Source organism: Panthera leo, chromosome D1, assembly GCF_018350215.1.
Source record: "Panthera leo isolate Ple1 chromosome D1, P.leo_Ple1_pat1.1, whole genome shotgun sequence".
NCBI classification, from domain to species: Eukaryota; Metazoa; Chordata; class Mammalia; order Carnivora; family Felidae; genus Panthera; species Panthera leo.
Window position 1 is genome coordinate 17819402 of NC_056688.1, and position 27165 is coordinate 17846566.

Sequence of the window (27165 nt, forward strand, 5' to 3'; positions counted from 1 at the left end):
AACTGCAGTTATTATGGGGAAAATCCTAGCTAAGAAGTTAATTATGACACGGTTACCTTAGTTGGGTCAATAGTAAAAACTATGGATGGTTATTGGAGATTTAATACTGCAAAGGCTCGACATTGACACCCAGTACCTTCTCATCGGGGCATGAATGTTGTGAGGGTTCTTTCACTTTACATGGGAAATTACTGGTAATACGTGGTTTGGAGTCTCAAGTACAGCAAAAAAAAAAAAAAAAAAAAGTCATGATTATATATGACTAAATTTTTCATACCATATATACACAGTTTCGGTGTTAGCTATATTGATTCAAATGATGTATATAACTGATTATATTAACCAGTGATTATAGATATTTCCTGTATATGATCATTGGGGGAAAGGGCCTATTTTCATGTTGAAACAGTGGTACATTCCAGAGCTGTGAAATTTGGATGGGATAAGTGAGCTTAAACCTGAATGTGATTGTAAAAATAGTTATCCAAGTTGTATCTCTTCACTTTATACAAGTCCTTATATATACACCTTATATAAGTATTTAGTGTTGTTTCACTTTTTGTTTGCATTTTTTTTTAGCACCTGAAAGTTTCTGTTCCTGATGAAATATCAATAGATCTAGGTAAGTTTGGAGTATCAATATTCTGGAGAATTATGTCTCTGTTAGATATGTAGCACAGTTCATCTCTAAAGGTTTTATCTGTCACGTGGTAATGAGCAGATCATCTGAATCACAACAGAAGATAGATTCTGTAATACATTAAACGTATATGAAATTGGAATTGTGAGGTAAAAAACAAAATGCACTGAAGACCTTCTCTTTGTCTTACTCCAAGTTTGTACAAAATAGCATTGATATGTTGCCAGTTATAATGCACAGGATATACCTTCACATCAGGTAACTCCTTGCCTTTTCTTTATGCAGAAAAAAGAAGACCTGAGCTTATACCTGAGGATCTACACCGCCACTATATTCAAACTATGCAGGAAAGAGTCCACCCAGAAGTTCAGAGGCACTTGGAAGATTTTCGGTAAGCTTGGTGGCAGCTATAAACTGATATGGTAGTTCTGAATTAAGTTTCTGTTTAGGTAGGAAAAGGTTACACATTAAGTCCTTGGCTTAGCATATGGTCTTTATCACTGTGATTAAAATATAAGGAATATCTAGAGTCGAAGAGTTGGCATGGTACTGAGTCCACAGTCCCCATTCTGTATGCTTTCAGGATTTGAGCTCAGGGCTCCTCTAGGCTAAGTGTGTTCCTTCAGGATGTGTGTTCTGTTGAGTGATCGCCTCTAGAATTCTTTTCCTCTGGTGTCCTAGGTGACAGGGGCCCCAAAATAGAAAACTGTGACATTTCGCCTGTTGCTAGAAACTCATAGCCATGGAAACTCTGATGAAACATCTCCAGAGGGAGACGGTTCTTCTCTAGGCCACCTCAGGAAACTTCTCCTGTTCCCTTTAGGCAGAAACGTAGCATGGGGCTGACCTTGGCTGAAAGCGAGCTGACAAAACTCGATGCGGAGCGAGACAAGGACCGGGTAACTTTGGAGAAGGAACGGGCATGTGCGGAACAGATTGTTGCCAAAATCGAAGAAGTGTTGTAAGTAACAGAAGCGTGTGCAGATGCACCCTCTCTCTTGAGATGCTCCTTAATGCTTAAAGCACACTTTGAACAAACTCAAAAGGGGAGTCAGACCATGTATGTGGAGCCATGTATTTTGGTTTTAACATTTTAATTTTTTTTTTAATTTTTAAATGTTTATTTATTTTTGAGAGAGAGACAGAGCATGAGTGGGGAGGGGCAGAGAGAGAGGGAGACACAGAATCCGAAGCAGGCTCCAGGCTCCAAGCTGTTAGCACAGAGCCCAATGTGGGGCTCAAACTCACAGACTGTGAGATCATGACCTGAGCCGAAGTCAGACGCTCAACCAACTGTGCCACCCAGGCACCCCTAATGTTTTAATTTTTAAATTTTGCTGATGTTTTAGAAAAGTTCTTGTGTTTCTTTTTCTGGGTATTGGTAAAATGAGTAACTATAAAATGTCTAACTGATCAGAAACACTTCCAGCGGTTTCAGTTCATGGGCTTTGAAACTGTTTGAGGTCAGAAAACATTTACAGTTGATGACAGGAGTGAGAAAAGCCTGTAGTCCCCTAGAGGGTTAGGGTTTCTCTGCTATTTCATGCCAGGTGACAGATTGAGCTCTGTTCTGTTGCTTCAGGTATCTGAGTTAATAGCAACTCCTTCGTTAAACTTTAATGTTTAATTTTGAAATATTTTTACTTTTAGGATGACTGCTCAGGCTGTAGAAGAAGATAAAAGGTAATATAACTGGGTTTTTTTCCCAAGAATTTTACAAAAAAAAGAAACTGTCTTTTCTAAGTCCTAAATTATGATTTCTTTCTTTTAACTTCAAAGTATAGAGTGTCTCCCTCTGGTGGCCTCTGTTTTAGTCGACTAATATTCTAGTGTCTTGAGTAGAGTCCTTTTCTATTTGCAACCAGTAGATACCTGCTTAGTTTTTTCTTGATGAATGAATTCTAAGAATTCCAGTATTGAGTTGTTTTTCTTTTTTTTAAATCATTTGATGTCTTTATTCTGCCCACCCTCCCTTCTCAGAGTTCTTCTTTGACTTAATCCTTTTCCTCCAGTTCAACAATGCAGTATGTTATCCTTATGTACATGAAGCATTTGGGAGTAAAAGTGAAAGAGCCTCGAAATTTGGAGCACAAGCGAGGTCGGATTGGATTCCTTCCAAAAATCAAGGTAGGACTGGATACTAGTGTGTTCACGTCCCTGTGCTTCTTTACACGGGGTCACGGTGCCTTCCTTCGTCTTCGTATTTACCGATTCAGCAAGTTAGCGTTGGGCGTGCTAATGTGTGTAAGACGTGGTCTCCGTTCTCAAGAAAGTAAAAAATCTAGTGAGACATTCAGGCATGGAAACCAGTGATCAGACAGTGCGAGGAGTGCAGATAGCACTTTATGCCGAGTGCCATCCCAGCTCTGTCACGGCCTCAGTCTTTCCTTTTATGGCGCCGGTCACAGTGTGTGATTATTTATGTTTTCGTTTAGTTTTTGTCAGACGGGGCGGCTCTGTGAGGGTGAGGGCCTCCTTCATCGTGTCCCCAGCTTTTAGCACAGTGCCATCACGCAGGAAGGGCTTATTGTTTGTTCAGCAGAGGAATGAATGGCTTGGAAGTGGCTCCCGGTAAATGTGTTGTCAAACTACTTTTTTGTTTTCCAAAATTGTCAGCTCGAAATAGGTTGAAAAGACGTCTTGAGTTTGATGTGCACACGGTACTGTGTGCCGGCCTCTAATGAGTGCTGCGTGTGTGTCTCTCACTTGCATTTAGCCAGTTCTTTCAGCTGACCATTAGAATTGCGTTTCTGTGTTCGACGGTGACAAAAGAACTCGACTCTGTTGTGTGTCTCTTATCTCTCTGATTGTACCTTGACTCTAGCAAAGTATGAAGAAAGATCGAGAAGGCGAAGAAAAAGGGAAGCGCAGAGGATTCCCCAGCATCCTGGGACCCCCAAGGAGACCAAGCCGTCATGACAACAGTGCAAGTATGTGAAGCTGGAAATGGCGCGTTCTCACCAGCTCCCTCCATCTTCCCTTCAGAGGCTCAGTTAACTAGAATGAAGTATTGGAGAAAGGTGTTCTTGAAATGATTCCACTGAATTTCCAATGTACCGTGCTGGCATTCAAGGTTATTTCTGAGCTAACTATCCCCACGTGGCTCTATAATTATCTTAAACACCTTCTTTAGGGGCACATGAGTGGCTCAGTCGGTTAGGCGTCCAACTTCGGCTCAGGTCATGATCTCGCGGTTTGTGAGTTAGAGTCCCGCGTTGGGCTCTGTGCTGACAGCTCAGAGCCTGGAGCTTCGGATTCTGTGTTTCCCTCTCTCTCTGCCCCACCCCGGCTTGTGCTCTGTCTCTCTCTCTCTCTGTCTCTCTCTCTCTCAAAAATAAATTAAAAAATTAAATAAATAAATTAAAAAATACATTAAAAAATTAAAAAAAAAACTTCTTTAATTGTAGTATCCTGTCAGTTGTCCATAACATAATTTACTTACCTATTCGGATTTTATTTGCATTCAACTTCTGTTAAATCAAAAAAAAAACAAAACAAAACAAAACAAAACAAGAAAAACGTGCGTGGATTTCTCCACCATTCTTTGTTTAATCTTTTTATACACGTATTACTCACTCTCTCCATACTTGTACAATGTCTCCACCTCTCCATTGTGCTTCATTTCCTGATCTCCCTCCACCCTCAGGCCTAACGGAGAGAGATCGGCCCTCTGCGGGAGAAGTAGGGAGGGTGGTACCACCGGGCGGGAAATTAGGTCATGGAGTGGTCTTCGACCGGGCAGCACCGCGTTGGAAAATATTGGCGAGGTTGGAGTGGGAGTGGCATTGTGCGAACAGCGGTGCTGGGTGTCCGACGCCGGTAGTGGTGTCAAATACCAGTAGGGCCCCAAACACTGAGAAGATGAAGGACATTTAGAGACGAGGTGGAGAAAATGGAATATGTCTTTTTTTTTTTTTTTTTCTTTTCTTTTTTGGAGAGAGAGAGAGAGAGCGCATGTGTGAGCAGGGTAAAGGGGCTGAGGCAAAGGGAGGGAATCTTAAGCAGGCTTCATGCTCGGTGAGCACAGAGCCTGACACAGGGCTCCATCCCACGATCCTGAGATCGTGACCTGAGCCGAAATCAAAAGTTGGAGGCTCCACTGGCTGATCCACCAGGTGCTCCAAGAATGGAGTCCTTCATAGGTGCTGCCCATGAGTTCCAAGGGATACAGAAGGAGAATTGTAGGAATTAGGGAAGGGAGAAGTTTAGGATTGGGGAAGTCCAGAGCTATGTGAGGGTGCGCGGTGCTGTGGGGGATGATGACCCGAGTGTCTTTAGCTTCCCGTGGTTACCGATGCAAACAAGGATAGTGAGCAGGCTGCAGATTAATCTCGATCGTGTCTGAGGCACGTTATGATGGCGCGGCTATGAGTGTTGGGGGACGGGCGGGGCCTTCCCAAGGCTCACAGAAGGCTCCATCGTCACTCTTACAAGTGAGTACGGTTCTGTGTGCGTCCGTCTCTTCTCTCAACACGCTCCCTCCCCACCATTGCTCTCCTCTCCTTTTCTCCCTCTTGTCTCTCCTTCTCACTGCCACCTTCTCCTCCCTTTCTCTTCTACCTTCCTCCACCTTCCCCTGCCTTCCTCTCTCTTTCCCTCCCTCCTTTTCTTTTTTTCTTCTTCTTTCCCCCTTTCTTTCCGTCCTTTCTTTTGCTCTCTTTCTCTCCCTTTATTTTTCTCTTTCCTTTTTTTCTCCTTTTCCTTCTTTCATTTCTTCCTGTCTTATCTATCTGTCTCTCACACAGTATAATTCACAAATATTTTCCATGTTCCAGACAATTTTGAGATCCTTTACATCTTCTTCTTCTTTTTTTTTTTTTTTAGATTTTTGAAACATTCATTACTAACCATTGCTTTCTGTTCAGTTGGCAGAGCTATGGAACTACAGAAGCAGCGGCACCCTAAGCACTTATCCACACCCTCTTCTGTGAGTCCTGAGCCTCAGGACTCTGCCAAGTTGCGCCAGAGTGGGTTAGCAGGTGAAGGAACAGACGTTGGGTACCTGCCAGCCAATTCCATGTCCTCTGGGGCTTCAGGGGCCACTCTTTCCCAGGAAGGAGGGAAAGAGAATGATCTGGGTGAGCGAACGCTGTAGTGCAACTTCACTAAGTCTCAAGACTTTAAAACGGTCACACTAAGTCGGCAATAGAGTGGCATATTATTTTAATCAAGCCTGAATCCCAGTTTAACTTCATTTTAACGTTTTAATACCTTCTACAGCTGGTGGTAAATCTGTGCTAAGTGATCATTTTGAATTCTCACCAATTGAGGAATATCGATCGAGCGCTCTGTCAGGCATTAGCTCTGTATCCGATGCTAGCACACAGAAGTGACACTTAGGTTCTTGCCCTGTGCTGCTTAGTCCCGTGGGGAGATAGTCACACTAATAAAAAATTCAGATTGTGCCCGATCCAGTAATGGAAGGGTAAAAGAAGTGTTGAGGGGATTTAGTAGCTAGAAGCAGACCTGGGGGGAGGCTGAAGAAGACTTTTTTAAAAACCTGAGATACTAGAGGTGTTTTGTTGTTGTTGTTGTTGTTTTAATACTATAGGGAAGCCAGGAAGGAGGAGGAGGTGGAAGATGCAGGGGACAGACTGTATATAACGAATAGGGAAGAGCTTGGAGAAGGAGAGAGGAGATGAGAGGCAGAGCGTGTGTGAAGGGCAAGGGGACTTGAGTAGAAGAAGATGTAAAGTAATTGTAGGTCACTGGGAAAAGAGCTTATTACCATATTTCTTCCTACTTGTTATAATGGGTTTCTTAAGCAAGTGAGCTGGGTGAATCAGTGGTGTTATTTGGAGAAGGGAATGCCTATCTATACTGGCGATTTTGGAAGCAGTTCAATTTCTGGTATGACAGGGTCGAGGATAAAGCTATGGGAGTGGTCGCTGAAATGGCATAAAGGAAGTAACTAGAGACGAAGAAAGTAAGGGGCCAACAAGCCAGGGGTTTGAATACCTTAATAGCCCTGGGTTTTGAGGTCACCTCATGTGATAGCAGCAGAGAGAGGGAAGCTGTGAGCCAGCAGCCAAAGGTTCAGTATTGCTAGATGATTGTCGTGAGGAGGGAGAGCGTGTGATAGTATCTCGGAGTGAGAGTCTCAGGCGGCAAGAGGTTTTTACAGGAAGGCAAGATAATGGTCTGACAGTAGTGTTGAGGAACAAGGGTATCTACCTCCGCTCTGCCCTGAAGTACACAGCGTACGATGGAAACATCTGTCTCCGTTTGAGAGCACTGTAGCAGAAGAGGTCATCGCCAGTGGGGTAGGCAGGTTTTTATTTAAGACAAAGAAGGAGGGGTGACATTTGTAGAAAACTCTGGAGGTTTTATCTTACGTGGAATTCTGAAGATGTTGGGTTGAGTACGTGCATTAATTCATGGCTCCTAGCTCTCACTGAAATAAAAACATGGCAGATGGGTAACCAGTAACAAATAAATAAAAACCATGAAGAGAAAGGAAGTGGAGGAAGAGAACATGTTATCAATAAGTAAGAGATTTCAACAGAGTTTGGGGAGATTAAAAGTGGACAAGAGTGGTTTGATGAGTAAAACAACATAGAGGAAGCTGGAGTCCATAATCCGTACAAGGGGTCCCAGACGGGGAGCCAGTCTGCCCATTAGAACCCTGGAAAGATGTTGGGCTCAGCAGTTGGCATGTGTTACATGGAGTGCATGAGTAAGAAATAAAGCTGAAAATAATTAATTGAAGGCCTGTAATCAAAACAATGATGTCAACAGTTTCTGATCTTTGCATTGTAAAATGTGAGCCGTCTGTCATTTATGTACCAGAAGAACATGAGTGTGCTCTTTTAGAGGAGTGAGTGAGTTGTGTGGGGAGAGCTGGGTAGGTCCTCCTTGACATTAGTGCCCTGGAGGGCATTAATTAGGACGTTAGTTCTAACAGTTGGGGGCCTGAAGCCTGACAGGAGACGTGCCAGGGTCTCACCCTGTCCAGAGAGCTCCCAACTGAAATGGATCTGCTTGTGTATAGCTGCAGAAGAAAGCCCCAGCAGCTACTCAAATACGAATAGTATTACTCGCTGTTGAAAAAATTTGCTTGCTAGAGTCAAGACCGAAGATAATACATTAATGCCAAACCTATTGATGGCGTAAAAAAAGAAAACGAAATAAACAGAAAAACCGCCCCTAGCAGAAAACTGTAATTTAGGTAATAGACAAGAACGTTGAAAAAATACCTCTAACTTAGATAGTATACTTGGGGAAATTTTAAAAAGCATTACATCTGTAAAACAAGAATAACAGTACTATGAAAAAGGAACATTCAGAAACCAAAGAGAAATGATTTAATATAACTATTACAATACAATAACTACCATATTAGTTATCAACTGCTTTGTATAAACCACCTCAAAACTTTATAGCTTAACACAAAAAAAAAACACTTCTTGTGTCACATTTTTGGTGGGTGGGGAACTTGAGAGCAGCTTAGCTGGGCAATTCTGTCTCATGTGGTTGCGGTCAAGGTGTCTGTCAGTCATCTGAAAGCTTAGCCGGGGCCAGGAGACCTACTTCTACGCTCAGGGAGGTGGCTGGTGGCAGGGGGACTTACTTAGCTCCTTGCTGGAGGCATTGACTCCTCACCACACGGGCTTCTCCACGGATCTGCTTGAGTGTTCCATGACACGGTAGCCAACTTTCTCCGAAGTGATCCAAAAGACAGAGCAAGAAAGGAGCCTCGCTATCTTTAATGACTTAGTCTCTGTCGGTGCACATTGTCACTTCAGCAAGTTAGAAGCAAGCCCCTAAATCTAGCTCACACTCAAGGGACAGAATAATTAGGCTCGACCCCTGAAGGAAGGAGTATCAAAACTTTGTGCATGTTTTGAACCACCAGAGCTACCAAGAATTAAAGAAAAAAAAGAAGTCCGTAAAAATAAAGTCAAGGAAATATTTCAGAATGTATATCAGAAATACCAAGAGACAGAAATTGGAGAGACAAGAATTATATATATAGAGAGAGACTCACTTGAGAGGTCCTATATCTGCCTGTCTGATGAAAGATCAACAGAGGAAATGGAGGAGAGACAGAGAAATGATGAGAGAGACCATCTTAAGGATAAAGAAGAATAGTTGTCTTCACTGGGAACCACCTACAGTGAATAACAAGAACAGCAATAATAACAAGAGCCATACCTAAAATGTCTCTGGAAATTTCCATGCATCAGAGATACAGAGTCCTGAAAGCTTTGAAGGGGAAAAAAAAAAAAAAAAACGGGGATTATGCTGCATCACATTTCTCATTATAACTCGAGGGGCTAGAATACAAAGGAGCCATGCCTTTCAACTTGCTGAAAGAAAATCATTGAACTTAGAATTCGATATCCATCCAAATTACCCATCAGAAATGAAGGAAGATACAAAGACATTTTCAGATATGCCACGATTCAAAGTTTAGCTGAAATGCACCCTTTCCTTGAACATGATTTGAAGATACACACTCCGGCAAAATGAGAGAAAAGTTAAGAAGAAAATGTTACGGGATCTAGGAAATGGTGGAAACAACCCAGAAAAGTGGGGACGGGCAGGCAGTTCCTAGACGATAGTTATGTCACAGGCCAAGGGAGCAGCTGCTCCCGACTAGAGCACGAGAACTAGTAGATAAGAAAAAGGGAGATTCTAAGCAGTTGATAGTATGATGTAGGAAATGAAAAACTCTGAGAATTGATAAAACGATAGTGCTTTGACAGTTGTAAAATAAAGCCATCCAGAAATGCTAAGTGAAACAGTTGTTCAAGAAAGTTAAGTCATGATTTAAATGTGAAACAAAGTTAAGTGGCATAATCTTGAAGTAGCTGATGGAAGGCCTGACGTTGATGCAATGAGCATTCTATTTCTCATGGTCCGTGAGTTGCATCTTTGGACCAGCAGAAAAGGAAACATAATCCTAACTAATATCCCTCTTAACCTGGCAGGAATAATATGTATATGTAATGTGTTGTATTTTGCTTATGACACTGTGTACATTGACACAATAATGTAAGCACTCTGTTGGTTTTCAGGCTTTTAGAATCCACCTAATAGGCAAGGCACAGAATATTTAGTTGTGGCCATAGATCAGGGAAATGTAAAACTCCATCGACTGATTCAAGTAAAAATGTAGTTGAAAGAAATGAAGGGTAGAAGGAGAGAAATACAATTAAAGGGAAGGATATAGATAAACCAAATACCTAATTTGATATAGAGCAGATTTAAGGTACTAACTTCTTGATGGAATAAAAATACAGATATAATTCTATCATTTAAACTTAGATTATAACCAGTAACTCAGCTAGTAATAATAACATAATTATTATCCATCAGGAAGAAATGGGAGGAAAGTGAAGGTGGGAAGTATAACTGAGCAAAATCCTCAGAGGAGGAAGAAATGTGTATTACCTAAAGGTAGTAAATCAAGAAAAAGAAGTATGAGGTTACTATTTCAAATTGGACCACCATAATAACTAAAATTTGTGTGAAAAAAGATTGGCACAGGGGTTAGAAAAAGATAACGTCAGCAAATGTTTCTCTTCTGAGTTGTTTATGTGTCTTATGTTGGTTTTTAAAAAGTTGCTTAAAAATAATATTTCTGTTTATTTTTTAGTGCATTTTATCTTAGAGTTTTGGTTCTAGCTAACCTGTAATTGAATTACGAATGTGCTGTGGATGGATTGAAGCTCTCATTGGAGACTGATTTTTTTTTGGAATCGTTGTCTTCATTAACACCGTCTAAGGGTCTGACTTTCATCTTTTCAGGATCAAAGCAAGTTGGAGAAACACCTGCATCTGGAGACTGCATGGATGGCGCCCCTCGCACTCCCAATACCATCTTCGATTTCCCACCTCCTCCCTTAGACCAAGTGCAGGAGGAGGAGTGGGAAGTGGAAAGGTAATTCAGTGATATCTTATGGAGGACGGTTAGGCCAACTTCACCTATTTCACTGTATGGTATTCCTGTACTTTGTAGCCTTTTCCCCACATATGCTTTTAAGAAAGGAAGTGGAGCTTATAGCTGGTAAATCTTAGACAGGTACTGAAATGTTTTTAATTTATTTTATATTCAATCATTATAACTTCCAGAAAAATTGTTTATTAGCCACTGTAGTTTAACCCAGTTTTGAGTATCTCTGGCATGAATTTCTTTTTCTTTTGCTTTTTATTAAAGTATAGTTGGCACCCAATGTTACTTTAATTTCAGGTGTGCACCGTAGGGATTTGACAAGGTTATACGTTCTGTTGTGCTGGCCACACGTGTAACTGCCATCTGTCCCCCCACAACAGCTATCATAACACCATTGACTGTATTCCCTGTGCTATGCCTTTCGTTCCCCTGACTTACTCCATTAACTGGCAGCCTGGATCTGTCACCCCTTCACCCATTTTGTCCATCCCCTCACCACTTTTTTTCTGGCAGCCACCAGTTCTGTATTTATAGGTCTTTTCCTGCTTTCTTTGCTTCTTTGTTCATTTGTTTTTTAGATTTCACGCATAAATCGTATGGTATTTGTCTTTGTATTATTTCACGTAGCATAATACCCTCTGGGTTCATCCATATTGTCACACATGACAAAAATCTCATACTTTTTATGGCTGAGTAATATTCCATAGTGTGTGTGTGCGTGTGTGTGCGTGTGTGTGTGTGTGTGTGTACATATATATATGTATATGTGTATATATATATCACATCCTTTTTCTCCACATTCTCACTGACACTTGCCATTTCTTGTCATTGTGATACTAGCCATTCTAGCAAGGTGATATCTCGTTGTTTGATTTGCATTTCCCTGGTGATCAGTGATGCTGAATATCTTCCCATGTGTCTGTTGGCCGTCTGTATGTCTTCTTTGGAAAAATGTCTGTTCAGGGTCTTTGGCATAAATTTCTTGATTACCGTTTTGTTTTTACGTTGACCCTTTATTCTCCATTATTTTTAGGGTGCCTGAACATGGGACACCAAAGCCCTTTCGAAAGTGAGTAATCCTGAAGTAACTTTCAGTAGAGGCATATTTTAAGAAATAGAAAACTAACATTCTAATTTTAAAGGAAAAAACCTGTACATGGATCCGTTAGATAGTATAAAAGAAAGTTCTTAGTAAACACAAACTATTCACAAGATATTTATAGAGTTATATATAACACACGTAAATCATTTTGTATGAGAGGATGATGTTTCAGGCCCTGCGCTAGGCAGTACTTCAGAAATATGACTTATTTGCTGTAATCTAAAAACTTGTGCTATTTCCCGTTGTCCACCTGATGTCCTCAGAATAGAATTCGTTATTTTTTTTTTTCCATCAGATTCGACAGCATAGCTTTTGGAGAAAGTCAAAGTGAGGATGAACAGTTTGAAAATGACTTAGAGACAGATCCACCCAACTGGCAACAGCTCGTTAGTCGAGAAGTGTTACTGGGACTAAAGCCTTGTGAGATCAAAAGACAGGAAGTAATTAATGGTGAGTGTAATTAGATTTTGTTGTTGTTCACACATAGTGAGTTTTATTAGACTAAAACAAGCCCCTGAGTCTTGGAGTTTGCTTCAAAATTTCTGCTAGCCTTTTGTTTTACAGAAAAGGGAACTTAAACTAGATAGCTGATCCTTGAACTTTCCAACTCAAAAAATGCAAACGCTTCTATGATTCTTAATGATAATTTAAAAGGCAAAGGTGTTTAGCTTTCAGGGTATTTAAGATTCATAGCATTATAGATCTTGAACTTGAATAGTCATTAAGACAATAGGGGTCCTCTCACTTCACTTTCATGCCAACTTATTTTTATGCATAGATTATGAGGAAGCTCAGGCTCAGGGTGATTGGTTGAATTAATCAAGACCACACGGCTAGCTGATAAGTGATAGGGAGAAAACTGGGAACCAGTCCTTCCTTTATCCTCGAGCAGTATTCTTTATTTTACCCCAGCATATATGCGACAGAAATGGGGGTGACACGGAGGCTGTGCCCTCCACTGACTTTAGGATGCTATTTAAATAAATATCCTTCCTGTGTCTGATCACTTTGAGACGTAGTGAAATAACAAGTCTGGCCTCAGAAATGAGGGTTTGTAGGCAAATGAGATAACCAAAATACTATTACTTCTGAAGAGGTCTCAACTGAAAGACTGTATACTATTTGGGCTTTAGCTTTCTACTGTTGTTGGTGGGTACTACTGTGAAGAGACAGAAGGATTTGGGAGTACATTGTTACCTTTAATATACAGAATAGCTTTGAATGATATTTTTCATTTGTTGGCATTCAACTCTTAGAGCCGGTATGTAGGAGGGTCTCATAGATTCAAGAAAGTGACATCAGAAATACTACATCCTTTCAAAACTATGAACAATTATTATAGAGCTAATTTGCTGCTTAATTCCAGTTAAAGCTTGTGTTTGGTCTCATGGAATCATTCTAAATGAGGTATATTTCATATTTCCTTTTTTTCTGCTTAGAATTGTTCTACACTGAAAGAGCTCATGTTCGAACACTGAAGGTTCTTGATCAAGTGTTCTACCAGCGAGTATCCAGAGAAGGAATTCTGTCACCTTCAGAACTACGGAAAATTTTTTCAAACTTGGAAGATATTCTTCAACTTCACAGTAAGAAAAATCAACTCTGATCTTTGAGGTTAACATTTTTAATAGATGAAAGATTGTGAGTGCATAAAGGCACCATAACAGTAAAATCTTCTAAATGTATCCATGTTAGCATTCCTGAAATTATATAATAATATGTGAGCACATAACTTAAATAAAGAAGTGATCTGATGTTTGAATACCTCCCTCCCCAAACACCCACTCACACCATCAGCCTTTTGTATATAAAGTATTAGCACCAGGAGTTAAGGTCTAAAGTTGATGTCTAAGATGAAAAACATGAATAATTAAAATTACCCTTGGAAGTTTCTTATCAGTTGCAGTGTATGTGTTTTTAAAAATATATATCCAATATAATGATGTATATATTTTTTGGATATATAATATACAGTATATAATTTCATGATGGAATAATTTTCAGGAATTAAATTATTGTTGCTTCAAAGGTTTGAGTAAATATATAAAAAATTCTACCTTGCTGGCTTTCCTTGGTTATAGTCATCTCAGACTTTTGTAGACACAGTTTCTCTTTTTGTAAGTCACTGCTTCTCTGTGATCCTTAATTCTCAAGCTTTCTTGCATCAAGGATGCCATCAGCACCTGCCAACGCCTGCCTACCAAATTGATGCCTTTTACGTCTTTGTGGGTGATCTTAGGTTTCACCGGCATGAACTGACAAGTTCAGTGTGATTATATCCACTGCCTGTGAATGGGAACGTTTTGAGAGCAACAGTAGGCAGAATCACCTGTTCTATTTAAATTTCTTTATGAGCATGGTTATGAGGGAGTCTTGAAGTTAGATGCATATTTGATGCACCTATACTGTATGTAATGTGCTAGTTTCCACGTTGTTTTATGCTTTGGCACCTGTTTTTCAGAGAGAGCTCACAGGTATCTGTACGTATAAGAATTGTGTTCAGATTTATATTTAAGGAGGCGAGAAGCGGGTATGCTACTGTGAAAAAAAATTTTTTTTTGAAAATTTAGGTTCTTGGTACAACCAGTAATGCAGGCTGTATACTTAATTATTTTTTGCTGTTTTGTTCCCCCCTTAGTTGGATTGAATGAGCAAATGAAGGCTGTTCGAAAGAGGAATGAGACCTCAGTTATTGATCAGATTGGGGAAGATTTACTGACCTGGGTAAGGAAATTTGCTATTTCATTTTAATGTTTTTATAGACACTTGAAGATCACATTCAGGGTTGAGTAACTAATCTGCAAATTTGCAAACTCATCCATGTTGCAAAGCTCCTGTAAAGATGAAAGGGGTCCAACCAAGTATGTATTCTCTTGGGTAATATCAGTTTTTTGTTGTTGTTAATATCTTAGAAAAGGTGCTCATTCAAATTAAGTGCTCTTTTTTCATCAAAGATATTCTTTGTGTTTTAACAAATAGCAAAGTGACTCTTGATAAGAATAATTTAACTAATGTAAAATTTTAGCGGTCTTCTGTTGTCCAGGTCTCAGAATCGTGCTCTAAGACATTAAACAGTTGTAGATCCAGAGCTACCATCACAGAAGTAAAGAAGTGACAGTTATTTACAGTGTAAGGAAAGAGTTCAGAGACTGTCATAGTTGTTTCATAGCTGTTCTGTTTTTCTGTCCGACTCTGTGAGTATGTACCCCACAGTATGTACTTCTGAGCCAAACCCTGTTTTAGATGCTAGGGGTACAGTGGCAGTCGAAGCAGACATGGCCTCTGCCTGGGTGGAGCTTACAGTCCCTGGGAAGACAGTCATTAGTTCTTCTGAGTGTGTTAAGAGTTACAAAAAAGGGAGAGGACAGGTTATTAGGGGAAGAAATAGCAGGGAGACCCAAACTCGGACATAGAGAAAATTTTCATAAGGGAAAGTGAATTTGATCCAAACTTTTAAAGAAAGTACTATAGTTAAGGCTGTGATAATAGTAAAGTATATGATCCTCTTCTCAAAATGTTAACCCAAGTTGAACAGAAACTGGTTAGATACGCCCACAGAAACTTATTTTACGTCATTATGCAGAGGGCTCGAGAAAATGCCACAAGATTTTGCTAACTCTACAATGATAACTGTTTAAAAAATTAAATACTAGAAAGTTGACTAAAACAATGTCCATCACACTGCTTTTGTTGATGGTGAGATCATGGCTCAGAATCTACTAATCCAATAGTAGATCTTCTTTCGGCCACTTGACTCCTAGAAAAAATTGCGGAATCACAATCTGGTCTCATCTTGCATTTACTCAACTTTCCAAACCATCTTCTCACAAGGCCTGCTCTGGCATTATTGTTACTAAGGAGATTTAAGTCCTTGAAAAACCCAACTCACTTTACAACTACTTTGTGATGGTGTGGCTCGTTTTGTTCCTTGATCTCAGGGTGACAGTGAAGGTTGCAACCGCGTTCTCTTGGCTTGGCAGCACACTACTCAACTTGAAACAGAAAATCCATAGTATGACATGGTAAAGCATCAATTTTCATGTCAAATTTGGACTTAAAAGCTTAAGTCATGTGGACTTAAGATACCAATCTTGATTCCTATGCAGTTTCACTTGGATCTCATATAAGTAGTGTTTGCCACCAAGTGCCAAGTGAGATTTATCATTAATAAGGTACAGAGGTGCAGTCAGTCCTTTTGCCATAGTCCATTAGACTGCATAAACCTACTACATGGTACAAATAAGGTAGAGAAACCCCTTAACAGAGTGGGACAGAAGACAATTAATTTTAGAACATGTAAGAAGAATCATATTCTTTTGTTTTTTAAGATTTTTTTTTAAGGGGTGCCTGGGTGGCGCAGTCAATTAAGCATCCGACTCTTGATCTCGGCCTAGGTCATGATCTCACAGTTCGTGGGTTTGAGCACCGCGTCAGGCTCTGCACTGGTGGTGCAGAGCCTGCTTGGGATTCTGTCTCTCCCTCTCTCTGCCCCTCCCCTACTTGTGCTCTCTCTGTCTGTCTCAAGATAAATAAATAAACTTAAGAAAAAAAATTTAAGATTTTATTTTTTTAAGTAATCTCTGCACCCAACATGAGACTCAAACTCAGGACCCTGAGATCAAGAGTCGCATGCTCCACCAACTGAGCCAGCCAGGTGCCCCAGAAGAATTGTATTCTTGACCATTGTGATGTACCTATAAAAAGCTAAGGAAAAATAGAATGGACTAACCAATTTGGTTAGTAACTATGAGGTACAAAGTGTTTGCTTAGGGCAAAGCATTGGCCAGAAATACTGCAAGCAAAAATCATAAATAGGCCTTTAGATTTGCTCTATTTTTTAAAACAGGCTCGGAGAGTATTTTTCTGGTATTGGTCCCTTGAGATCACCTTATGTATACTAACTACTTGACAACTACTGTAAGAAGAAAAAAGCTACTTGAGGTTGGGATGTTACTTTCTTTTGTAAACCCAGCTGCTGTTAGTATATATATGGCACTTTGATTGACTAACATACCAAAAATTCTGCCGGTCTCATCTTTCAATGTGTTAAGTGTCATATTTATAATAAAATACCAATTGACACTGGAGCAAACTATTAAAGTTTTCACATTGTACTACGTATGCTAATTGAAGAAAGGATACCCTGAGTTTAACTACAAATGCACTACAAAAGGATTTTTCACAAAATACCTTCACATACAAACTTCTGGAAATAATGGCTTTATTTTTAAAAAAAAATTTTTTTAATGTTTATCCATTTTTGAGAGAGAGAGAGAAACAGAGCACAAGTGGGGGAGGGACAGAGAGAGAGGGAAACACAGACTCTGAAGCAGGCTCCAGGCTCTGAGCTGTCAGCACAGAGCTCAACGTGGGGTTCTAACTCACGAGCCCTGAGATCATGACTTGAGCTGAAGTCAGACACTTCACCAACCAAGCCACCCAAGTGCCCCTGGAAATAATGGCTTTAAATGGGAGATTATATGAAAAGCTTCTTTGTAAACTATAGAGCAACTATTATGAACATGAAGATGGTTAAAAAATAATTGAAAGACTATATGAGTGAGGCACTTCTTAGGTGTTTTATAAGAGCCTAAAATCAGTATATATACAAACTTAAATTTAGAAATTTAAAAATATCAGTAGAAGGTGTAATTTTTGGCAGAAGAGGTTCATAGACTCATGGGACCCTCCCCAGAGAGGTTGAAGGCATGGACCTCTACCCTCCGTGTGGATGAAGCAGCAGCGTTTCAGTTTTATTGTGACCGGAAAACTGATGACTTGTTCTGGGTTTTCATAAAAAGCCAGAGCCCACAGCTTTTCTTCCTAGAGCAGTTAGCAATTTTTGTGATGGGGTCCGCTTATAAGGAAATCAAGTTTTAATCTCAGTCTTGAAGTGTTTTGTGTCTTACATTTCCCAAGTGTCAATCTTTCTGTTTCATGTCGAAGTGGCGTAGACTGAACAAGTGATAAGCTGTGGTAGCCTGTGAGCAAGAAAACATTGGAACGTGGTCAGAAAAGGTCTGGCTGTATCAGGGTCGGACCTGTGTAACGGAAAAGCATTGATAGCGCACAGACATATGTAGATTTCCGTTTCTTGTCTTTTGAGAGTAATTAGTGGGACGTGGAAAGAATCGTGGTTGTCTCTCATTTTGCCTGGCCTGAGATGGGCTCCATATGCCGTTCTCTATTGTGTTCTTTGCATTCCCGGCACAGTTCAGCGGACCAGGGGAGGAGAAGTTGAAACACGCTGCTGCCACCTTTTGCAGTAACCAACCTTTTGCCCTGGAAATGATCAAGTCTCGTCAGAAAAAGGATTCCCGATTTCAGACTTTTGTGCAAGTGAGTTGAGTGAGTCATGTAAGGAAAAAAATAATGCAGCTTTTTTTATGGAATATGGAATAAACTGGGGGGAGTCTCAGACCAAGATTTTTAAAAGGATTATGTTAATATTTTTGCAAGTCCTACATGATCTCTTAAATTATTGGAGAGTATAAAGATGATGTTGGAATGGTAAATAACAAAGAATAATTATCAGGGTTAAAATACTTGACAGAGAAGTCCACATTGCCACGGAGATATTGTCAGCAAGTGTCCCATGTACGCCGGTGACATAATACGGTCACAACATGAGAATGGGCTCATAACTAGCCAGGGAAGAGTGTAACCACAGTCATGCTTACAGAGGTGTTGATATTGGTATATATCAAGGGTCAGTAAACTGTGGCCCACGGGCCATATCCAGCCTCTTGCCTGTTTTGATAGAGTTTTATTGGAACACAGGGTGGTAGATTTTTACTGTGGTACAAATCACCACAAACGTAGCAACTTAATGCGAATGTATTATGTCACGGTTTTTGTGGTTTAGGAGTACAGGTGTCATTTAGCTGGGTCCTCTCTTCATGCTTTTTCACCAGACTGAAATGAGAGCATCAACTGGAGCGGCAGGTCTCATCTGAGACTTGGGGTCCTCTTCTAAGCTCCAAGGTTGTTCACAGAATTCATTTCCTTGTAAATGTATAACAGAGACCCCTGTCTTCCTGTCGTCGTTGACTAGAAACTGCTCTTGTCTCCTAGAGAATGCCCATATCTCTGCCATGCAGCCCCATAGGCAGTTTACAAGATAGTTGTTTCCTTTCTTGCAGGCCAGAAGGATTGTGTCTCTCTGACAGCTTTCTTTTAAGGACTCCTCTGCTTAAGCCAGACTCGCCTAGGAGTCACTCTCCTTTTTGATCAATACAAAGTTAACTGGTAATAACCTAATCATATGAGTGATATCCTATCACATTCACAAGTTCTTTCCACCCTCAAGGGGAGGTGATTATACAGGTGTGTGCACCAGAGAATGGGAATCTAGAAGGCCGTCTCAGAACTCTTTACTACACACGGCCATGTTCATTCATTCACGTGCTAGCTATGACTGCTTTCGTGCTAAAACAGCAGAGTTGAGTACTTGTGACAAAGACTGGACGGCATGCAAAACCTTAAGTATCTATCGTCTGGCACTTTACTCAAAAGTTTGCAGACGCCCTGTTAGAGATGAGCTGGTATATATCCGGGCTGATGATCCATCGTGCCCACTTTGGAATGGCAAATACCAAATCAGCCAACTAACTTTTGGTAGGAATGCCAGTCATAGGAAAATGTAACTAGATTTCCTGAATATGTAAAGATAAAACTTTTATCACAAACAAGCAGTTCTTAGAGTTGATTATGGATGTTCTCAGTTTTTGCTTAAACAGGTAAGAAAGAAGCCATTGGCTTAGTGATAAAGGCTCCCCTCCCCCATTACGTCAATAAAGGAGAAAGCCAGAAGTACAGTGAGACCGTGTTATACCTTGCCATGTTTTAAGTCTTGGTTTAATAACCAGAACTGTGATGTCGTAGACACATACATGATGAATATATGGTACATGTAAGGTAACTAATACGAATCACAAATTCACCTGTTTTACTTTAATTTTAGGATGCCGAGAGCAATCCGCTGTGTCGTCGTCTGCAGCTGAAGGATATCATTCCTACCCAAATGCAGAGGCTTACTAAGTACCCTCTTCTGTTAGATAATATTGCCAAATACACAGGTACAGCATTTCACTGAAATTAAAAAGCTTAGGAACACAACACAACAAAACAAAAAACCCATGTCCTGCTGAATAATCTCTCGCAGAGTCCTGGTGTCCGAGGGTTTGATTTCCAAAGAATATGGCAACATTTCCTAACAAGATTCAGTCCAGTCTTCTTTAGGCTGTTTGATTTAATGTGCTCCATTAGTAGCTCTTAATACAGCATTTGGCAAACTATGGATCGTGGGCCAAATCTGGTTCATCCCATATTTTGTAAAGAAGTTTTATTGGAACACACTAGCGTTCATTTGTTGACAAATTGTCTCCGACTACTTTTGCACCAAACAGAATTGAGTGGTTGTGACAAAGGCCACTTAGCCCCTCAAAGTGTAAAATATTTGTCATCCAGTGCTTTACAGACAAAACGTACATCTGGCGCTTTACAGAGAGCACCAGCCCTTCCTCTAGCATACATCATACTTGCTTTGAAGAAGGCATATCCTGGGCAAAGAAATTCTGTGTATCTAACATGTACCTCCATGAAGCCCCAGCAGTGCGCTGTAACCCCAGCTCTCCTGTTTAAAAACAGGAGGTCAGTCTGAGTTTCTGAGTTGAGCTTTTAGTCTCTCACACGTAGTTCTCATTAATAATCTTCTGCAAACTATTTCCTGTACCTGAAAACTTGGAAATACTCATGCACGTTCATTTGGGAACACACCTGTTCCAGATAGGTGGGCCGTTGTTCTGAGGGTTGTTGTCTTAAATATTCTGGTTTTCTCATTCTTTACATTGTAGGCCTCAATGTAATCTCAACACATTTTGGTGAATTTTATCTTCTTTTAATGATAAAATGTTGTAATCTGTTTTCTTTCCTTAAATATATTCTCAAATTCAAAGAAACGTCTTCTGCAGTTATTTTGAATTCAGTGTTACCATTAAACAGTTATTGCTGAACAGGTTCCCTGGACATAATCACATAGGCTGTGCCCTCAGGGGAGATTCCAGGGGGAGAAGGGGTCCCACTTGTATAGCTTACAGCATGAATGAGACCCACCCCCTGGAGTATGTAACATGGTGGGGCTGACACTAATGCACAGCTCCTTGAATTTGGGCTTAATTTGGGCTTATTTGTCCTAAGACATCTCACCTGCCCAAAGGCTATCTGAATTGAGATTCTGCTGTAGATTTTGGCCTGATATAAAAATATTCAAACTCTTCATACATATATATATATATATATATATATATATATATATATATATATATACATTGTGTGTGTGTGTGTGTGTGTGTGTATATATATATATATGTAAAATGTATGCTCTTTTCTGACTTCCTTTGTCTTACATTTTGGATTTTTCTTCTATACTTAGAATGGCCAATGGAAAGGGAGAAGGTGAAGAAAGCTGCAGATCACTGTCGTCAGATCTTAAACTATGTAAATCAGGCTGTCAAGGAGGCAGAAAATAAGCAGGTAAGAAGGGAAAAACAAGATATAGGATGACATAGGGAGAGTATTAAATTAGTGTTACCTGGGATCTGTGAAATAATAATTGAAATTATCATGACATAATTGACAGATGGAACATTTGTTGGCTCTTCATGTAGTAGGTGGGTCCAGTTCAGTGTGGTAGAGCATCAGTTTTGTATTTGGCTTTCTTGAGCATCTGTAGTTGTTCGGTCTTTCATTTATGTGTTCATTCAACAAATATTTCTAGAGCACCTGTATCCTGAGTGTATGCCGAGTATAGGGTATAGAGTGCTTAAGTAAATAAGTCAAGTAAGTGCCCACATCGAGCGTAGTTTCTGGCAGGAGAAGAAGGTACCGAGCAGATTGTGGTGCAAGTATTTTATGTAATAGCTGCTATGAGGGAGAATTTGGAGTGCTAGGAGTGTATAGCTTAGTGCTGGGGTACAGGGAGAGCCTGGTTTGAGGGTGTTGGGTGGTAGCCATCAGAGAAGGCTTCTTTGAGGAGGTGACATTTAAGCCAAGCCCTGAAGAATGAGTGGAAATCAACCAAAAGAATATGGAAGGGGGCATCCTTACAAGTAGAGGGAGCAGCATGTGCAAAAGTCCTGGGGTAAAAAGGAAGCGTGGTCTGTCTGAGGAACTGAAAGATTAGGTTAGTGTGGATCATGCCTACAAAGTGAAGCCAGAGCGCTGACAGAAGGACGCACAGTAGGCCAGGACCAAGTCACACGGGGCCCTGTAGACCATGTTTAGATTCTGATTTTGAGAGCAGTAGGAATTCGTTACAGACATTTCTAAGAAGAGTGACATGTTCCGATTTTACACTTTGTCAGTATCACTTGTACTGGTCCGTGGCGGAGGGGTGGAAGGGCGCGGGGAGGAGATGAAGGAGCTCAGTCTGTTGCAGCAGTTCACGACAGGTCGCGGCGGCTCGAGAGGTACAAGAGTTGGAGAAGTGGAAGGTAAAACTAACAGGATTTGGTGACGGATTTAGAGAAGGATTCGAAGGGAGGTGCGATGGTGGGAATAAATCCCAGGTCTCTGGTTTGCACGTTTGGGTGGACAGGACGAGTGAAGAAGGCCCCAGATTTGTAGGGAAGATGAGGAGTTCAGTTTGGAATATCAGGTGAAGATGTATGGTGTGCCGTTGGCTCTCTGGACCCACCTCTAAGAGGACTGCGCTGAAGATAAAAATGGAAGATTGTGAGTATATATAGAGGTTAATTGAATCCGTGGACCTGGATGTAATTTCTTAGGAACTGAATTATGACGACGGCTCTGTTGGTGAGGCTGTAGGAAAACGGGAACTTTCAATTGTGTTGTTTGGAGTGTAAAATGATAAAACTCCGGAGGGCAGTTTGGCAATATGTACCTAAATTAACAATGCATACGTTCATACATCTACCCTTTGACCCAGCAATTTTGTTCCTAGTGATTTACCCAGGGAAAATGAAGATATGTGCCCACAGATTTGTACAGGAGTGTTTTAGCATAAAGCCAAATGTGGTGTAGTCATAAACTAGAGTAATAAATACCCGCATAAAAAGAAAGGAAACTGCTGATACAACGTGGATGAACCTCACCAGCATGATGCCAAGTGAAAGAGAGCAGATAAGAGCACATATATATAGTTTGATTTATGTGAACTTCTAGAACAGGCCCAACTAATCTGTGGTAGGAAAAAAAGGTCAAAAGAGTGGTTGTTATTGGCGATGCGGGGCCAGATACTAACCAGGAAGAAGGACGAGGGAACATTCTGAACATCACATGAGGTGATGGCAGTGTTTCCTATAGGAGTTTGATTGCACAGGGGCATACATGTGTAAAAACTTGTGGAAAGGTACGCTTAAAGTGTGTGCATCTCACAGGTACCTTTTACTTCAGAAAAGTAACTGTAGGGGCGCCTGGGCGGCTCATTCGGTTGAGCGTCCAACTCTTGATGTTGGCTCAGGTCAGGATCTCATGGTGGCATCGAGCCCTGCATCGGGCTCTGTGCTGACAGCGTGGAACTTGCTTGGGGTTCTCTCTCTCCCCCTCTCCTTCCTTGCTTATGCTCTCTCTCTTCTCTCAAAATAAATAAATGAACTTAAAAAAATGTTTAAAAAGTAACTATAAATAAATATTGACTCTTGTTAATGATATGCGCACTAAAATGTTTAAAGGTAAAGTGTGCTTACATCTGTAAGTTGTTTTGGAATGCATTCAAAATGTGTTGTGCCTTGATGGATAGCTAGAGGGATGAACAGACATATAATAAAACAAATACAGCAAATATTAACTGTGGACGTAAGTAATGAGTGTATAGGTGCTCACAATACACATTCAGACTTTTCTGTTCACTTGGACATTTTGTAATCTTGGGGGAAAATGCACATACGCTTTGACCTAACAGTTGTTCCTTTAGAAATTTATCTTACAGATATATCTATACATGTCCGTAAAAATATATGTTTTAAGGCCTTTATATCACAATATTGTTTGTTATAGGAGATGATTGGAAATAACTTACATGTCCTTCAGTCAGTGTAGTTGGGTAAACTATAGTACGTTCATAGAGCTTAATACCATACGGCCATTTGAAAAGTGAGTTCTCTCTCTATGTGCTCATGTGGAACAGTCTCCAAGATAAGTGATGAGTAATGCACACACACACACACACACACACACACACACACACACACACGTACACGTACACATGTGTATCTGAATGTTACCATTTGAGTAATTAATATATTAATATGCTACCATATCTTTTTAAAAAGGATATATACACACACACAGCATGCACAGAGAGAAGCATACTTACATATGCATATATTCCGTTTGCTTAGAATTTTTCTCATAGGCTACCCAAGACTGGGTATCAAGATTGAGGAGGCGAGAGGACAGGATTGGAGTGAGACTTCGTTTTCATTGTGTGTCTTATATTACTTTTCGGATTTTGTACCACGTACATGAGTTACATATTCAGAAAATAACCACAAGCTAGTTAGAGGTCAGTGAGTTTGGAAAGCAGATTGAACAAGAACAACCAAAGAGGCAAGAGGAAAACTAGGAGGGTGTGATGTCTCCAGAGCCAGTGGAAGGAGGGGGTTGTTTTAAGAACAAGTGAGCTGTCGGTTATGTCCGGTGTTGCAGAGAGCTCTGTAAAATACAGGTAAGAAGATGTCCGTTTGGTTTAGGAACAGGGAGGTCATTGATACCCAAAGCAGTAACCTTGGCTCCATCTTGTCGTACTTGCAGCGCCTAGAAGACTATCAGCGTCGCCTCGATACCTCCAATCTGAAGTTGTCAGAGTACCCAAATGTGGAAGAGCTCAGGGTGAGAGATTGTCTAATCATAATTTAAAAAATGAAATACAGTTTACTAAAGCCCTTGCAGGTAATTAACATCTCTGTGGGAACATCCATCACCTGAAGGAGTTCTTGTATCACAGATTGTCTGTATTTATGATTCTGTTCTTCGTTTGCAACATCTGGTCTGCGTGAAGCTTAGTCTTTCATTAGAGGAATCTTTTGTTGTAAAACGAACTCTTTGTAAGAGAAATTTGCAGGAGACTAAGGGAACATTAGTAATTTAGTTTTATTTTGTTCTTACAGTCTGAATGGGAGTAGGGCTGTTTACTCTGGGAACTTTCTAGATTATTGAGTAAAACAAGATAATAATTTTTTCATGAACCTCTTCAGAAGCATAAATGTTGAAACCATTACAGGAATGGTAGTAAAATATTTAGTAATTGCCATTTCTGTTACATGGGGCTTTTGTGTTAAGTAACTGCTTAGGATTTTTAATCTTTCTTGGTCTGTTTTACTTGGTGGTGGTTTTTGGCAGATGTATTTGGTGGCCGGTTAATCAGACTTTTATGTCCTATATAACAGCTTATCAAAAAGCAGGCTTAATATGCTTAGCCCCATCTCTTCCAGACAGTGGGATTTTTCTAGGGCTACCTAGACTAAAAGATGATTCTCTTACTAAATTATTAATATTTAGAGCAAGGCTGATCACCGCCTCGACTTTTTTATGAGTACTCTTCTTCCTTAACTTGGTTTGGAACTAGAGTCTGGCACTCGCAGGCCTCCTGCAGATAAGCTAGGCACCCCCCCTTATCTAGTTATTCATAGAAAAATGAGGGGATGGGCTGCGAATCCAGTGCGGATCATTTTCATAAGCTGCTGTCATGTGTTTAGTGTGAGATTTATAAGACAGCACTCCTGAATATTTTCCTGCAAGATGCTTCTTCCCTTTTTAGGAGATTGTATGCAGCTTACTTTAACTTGATCTTTATTCCATGGTCAATAGTTGATAGATCTCGATAATGATACTGAAGGTAAATGGCATCTTTTATGTGAAGAATTTTTTGAAAAGCGACTGTATGGAATATGATCTCCCTAAATGTTTGGGAATAATTTGTGTATAATCGTCTTTGTTTTGGCAGAATTTGGATTTAACAAAAAGGAAGATGATTCACGAAGGGCCACTGGTCTGGAAGGTGAATCGGGATAAAACTATTGGTAGGTGTAATGTCTGTCAGTATGGGGGAGAGTGGAAGAAAGAAGAAAATAGTAAAGTTTCCTTATGCCCAGAGAAGAGATGACCGTTCACAGTTTTCAGCTGCAGCAGTGAGCAGTGCTGCTCTCGTATTTTTGCAGATCTGCTTATGCTGTGTTGTTATATGTGAAGTACACTACATATTCATTTGGGGTGAAGCAGAGGTTTGTCATGATTCTGCCCTGTCTCCATCATTCTTGTATTCTAATGAGCTTTCCAATAAGCTTTCTTTAAACTGCTCCATTTCAAACTATCTGTGGTGAGAAACCGTGGTGGTTTTTTTTTCCTCATCAGTCACAGATTGGCGTGTGTGTCAATACAATATAAAAATTAATATTATTATTATTTTAAAGTTTATTTGAGAGAGACAGAGTACAAGCAGGGGAGGAGCAGAGGAAGAGAGAGAATCTGAAGTGGGCTCTGGGCCATTAGCACAGAGCCCAATGTGGGGCTCGAACTCATGAAACCGTGAGACTGTGACCTGAGCCAAAATCAAGAATCGGACGCTTAACCGACTGAGCCACTCAGGCGCCCCTAAAAATAAAACTAAAAAAGGCAATAGCAAGTTAATTTTTAACATGTATTAGACTGTATTAGATTTAACAGAAATAAATTTTCTGTGTCAAATTGTTAAAAAGTTTATAAACCACATCTCAGTATCTGCACTCATCACCTCCTCTATGTTTTTGTTTCCAGATCTGTACACGTTGCTGCTGGAAGACATTCTTGTATTGTTACAAAAACAGGATGACAGACTGGTGTTACGATGTCATAGTAAGATTCTGGCATCCACAGCTGATAGCAAACACACGTTTAGCCCTGTCATTAAGTTGAATACAGTGTTGGTTCGACAAGTGGCAACAGGCAAGTATGTCTGCAGAGTGACAGGAAGCTTCAGGTTCATGATACAGTTACAGGAGATGTTCGGTATTGTTTAAGTAGCCCAACTGGTGTAGAGTTTTGGTTTTTTCATGTTCTTAGACAAATGAAATTTATTTACTGGGGACAAAGTAAGAGTTTGTGCCCCCAAATTATTTGGGATGCCTAGATTCTCTGAGCAATTTTCTGCACACTACTCTGATCTTTATTCTGTGTTCAAATCATTGATAGACACCAGCGAAGATGGAGAATTGAGAGGTAATCCCAATGAAAAGGCTTTCATGAGAGTGGTGTATTTTTTGATTTGTGAAAAAAGCGCAAACAAACAAAAATGAAGAGATGGGTTTAGTTTGGGGTACTTGAAATCCGTTTAAGTCAGCAAGTCATATGTTAACTGTACCAACAATGAGATCCCTTTTAAAACTTGTTCGTTCCGCCATGACAAGAAAAATCGGTGACCTCTTTTCTCCAACATCTAGCTGTTTAGCAAAAGGGCAATTCAAAATAAATGCAAAAAAGTCAGTTCAGTAATTTAGATATATTGACACCTCTTGTTTCTAATAAGTG

At 40.2% G+C, this 27165-nt stretch overlaps 1 protein-coding gene across 9 annotated transcripts in view; it reads left to right on the top strand.

Annotated features, from left to right (window-relative positions):
• Positions 1 to 27165, top strand: part of ARHGEF12 (Rho guanine nucleotide exchange factor 12) — a 148117-nt gene that overhangs the window by 110141 nt on the left and 10811 nt on the right. For all 9 annotated transcript variants that reach the window (XM_042906887.1, XM_042906890.1, XM_042906888.1 and 6 more), the window contains 18 exons: positions 580 to 622; positions 926 to 1031; positions 1464 to 1601; positions 2291 to 2323; positions 2653 to 2767; positions 3465 to 3570; positions 5506 to 5718; positions 10394 to 10526; positions 11572 to 11607; positions 11936 to 12090; positions 13080 to 13226; positions 14279 to 14364; positions 17854 to 17979; positions 19604 to 19718; positions 21074 to 21174; positions 24415 to 24492; positions 25607 to 25682; positions 26416 to 26583. In XM_042906887.1, the coding sequence (XP_042762821.1) occupies positions 580 to 622; positions 926 to 1031; positions 1464 to 1601; positions 2291 to 2323; positions 2653 to 2767; positions 3465 to 3570; positions 5506 to 5718; positions 10394 to 10526; positions 11572 to 11607; positions 11936 to 12090; positions 13080 to 13226; positions 14279 to 14364; positions 17854 to 17979; positions 19604 to 19718; positions 21074 to 21174; positions 24415 to 24492; positions 25607 to 25682; positions 26416 to 26583 (1975 nt within the window). The remainder of the gene's footprint in view (positions 1 to 579; positions 623 to 925; positions 1032 to 1463; positions 1602 to 2290; positions 2324 to 2652; positions 2768 to 3464; positions 3571 to 5505; positions 5719 to 10393; positions 10527 to 11571; positions 11608 to 11935; positions 12091 to 13079; positions 13227 to 14278; positions 14365 to 17853; positions 17980 to 19603; positions 19719 to 21073; positions 21175 to 24414; positions 24493 to 25606; positions 25683 to 26415; positions 26584 to 27165) is intronic.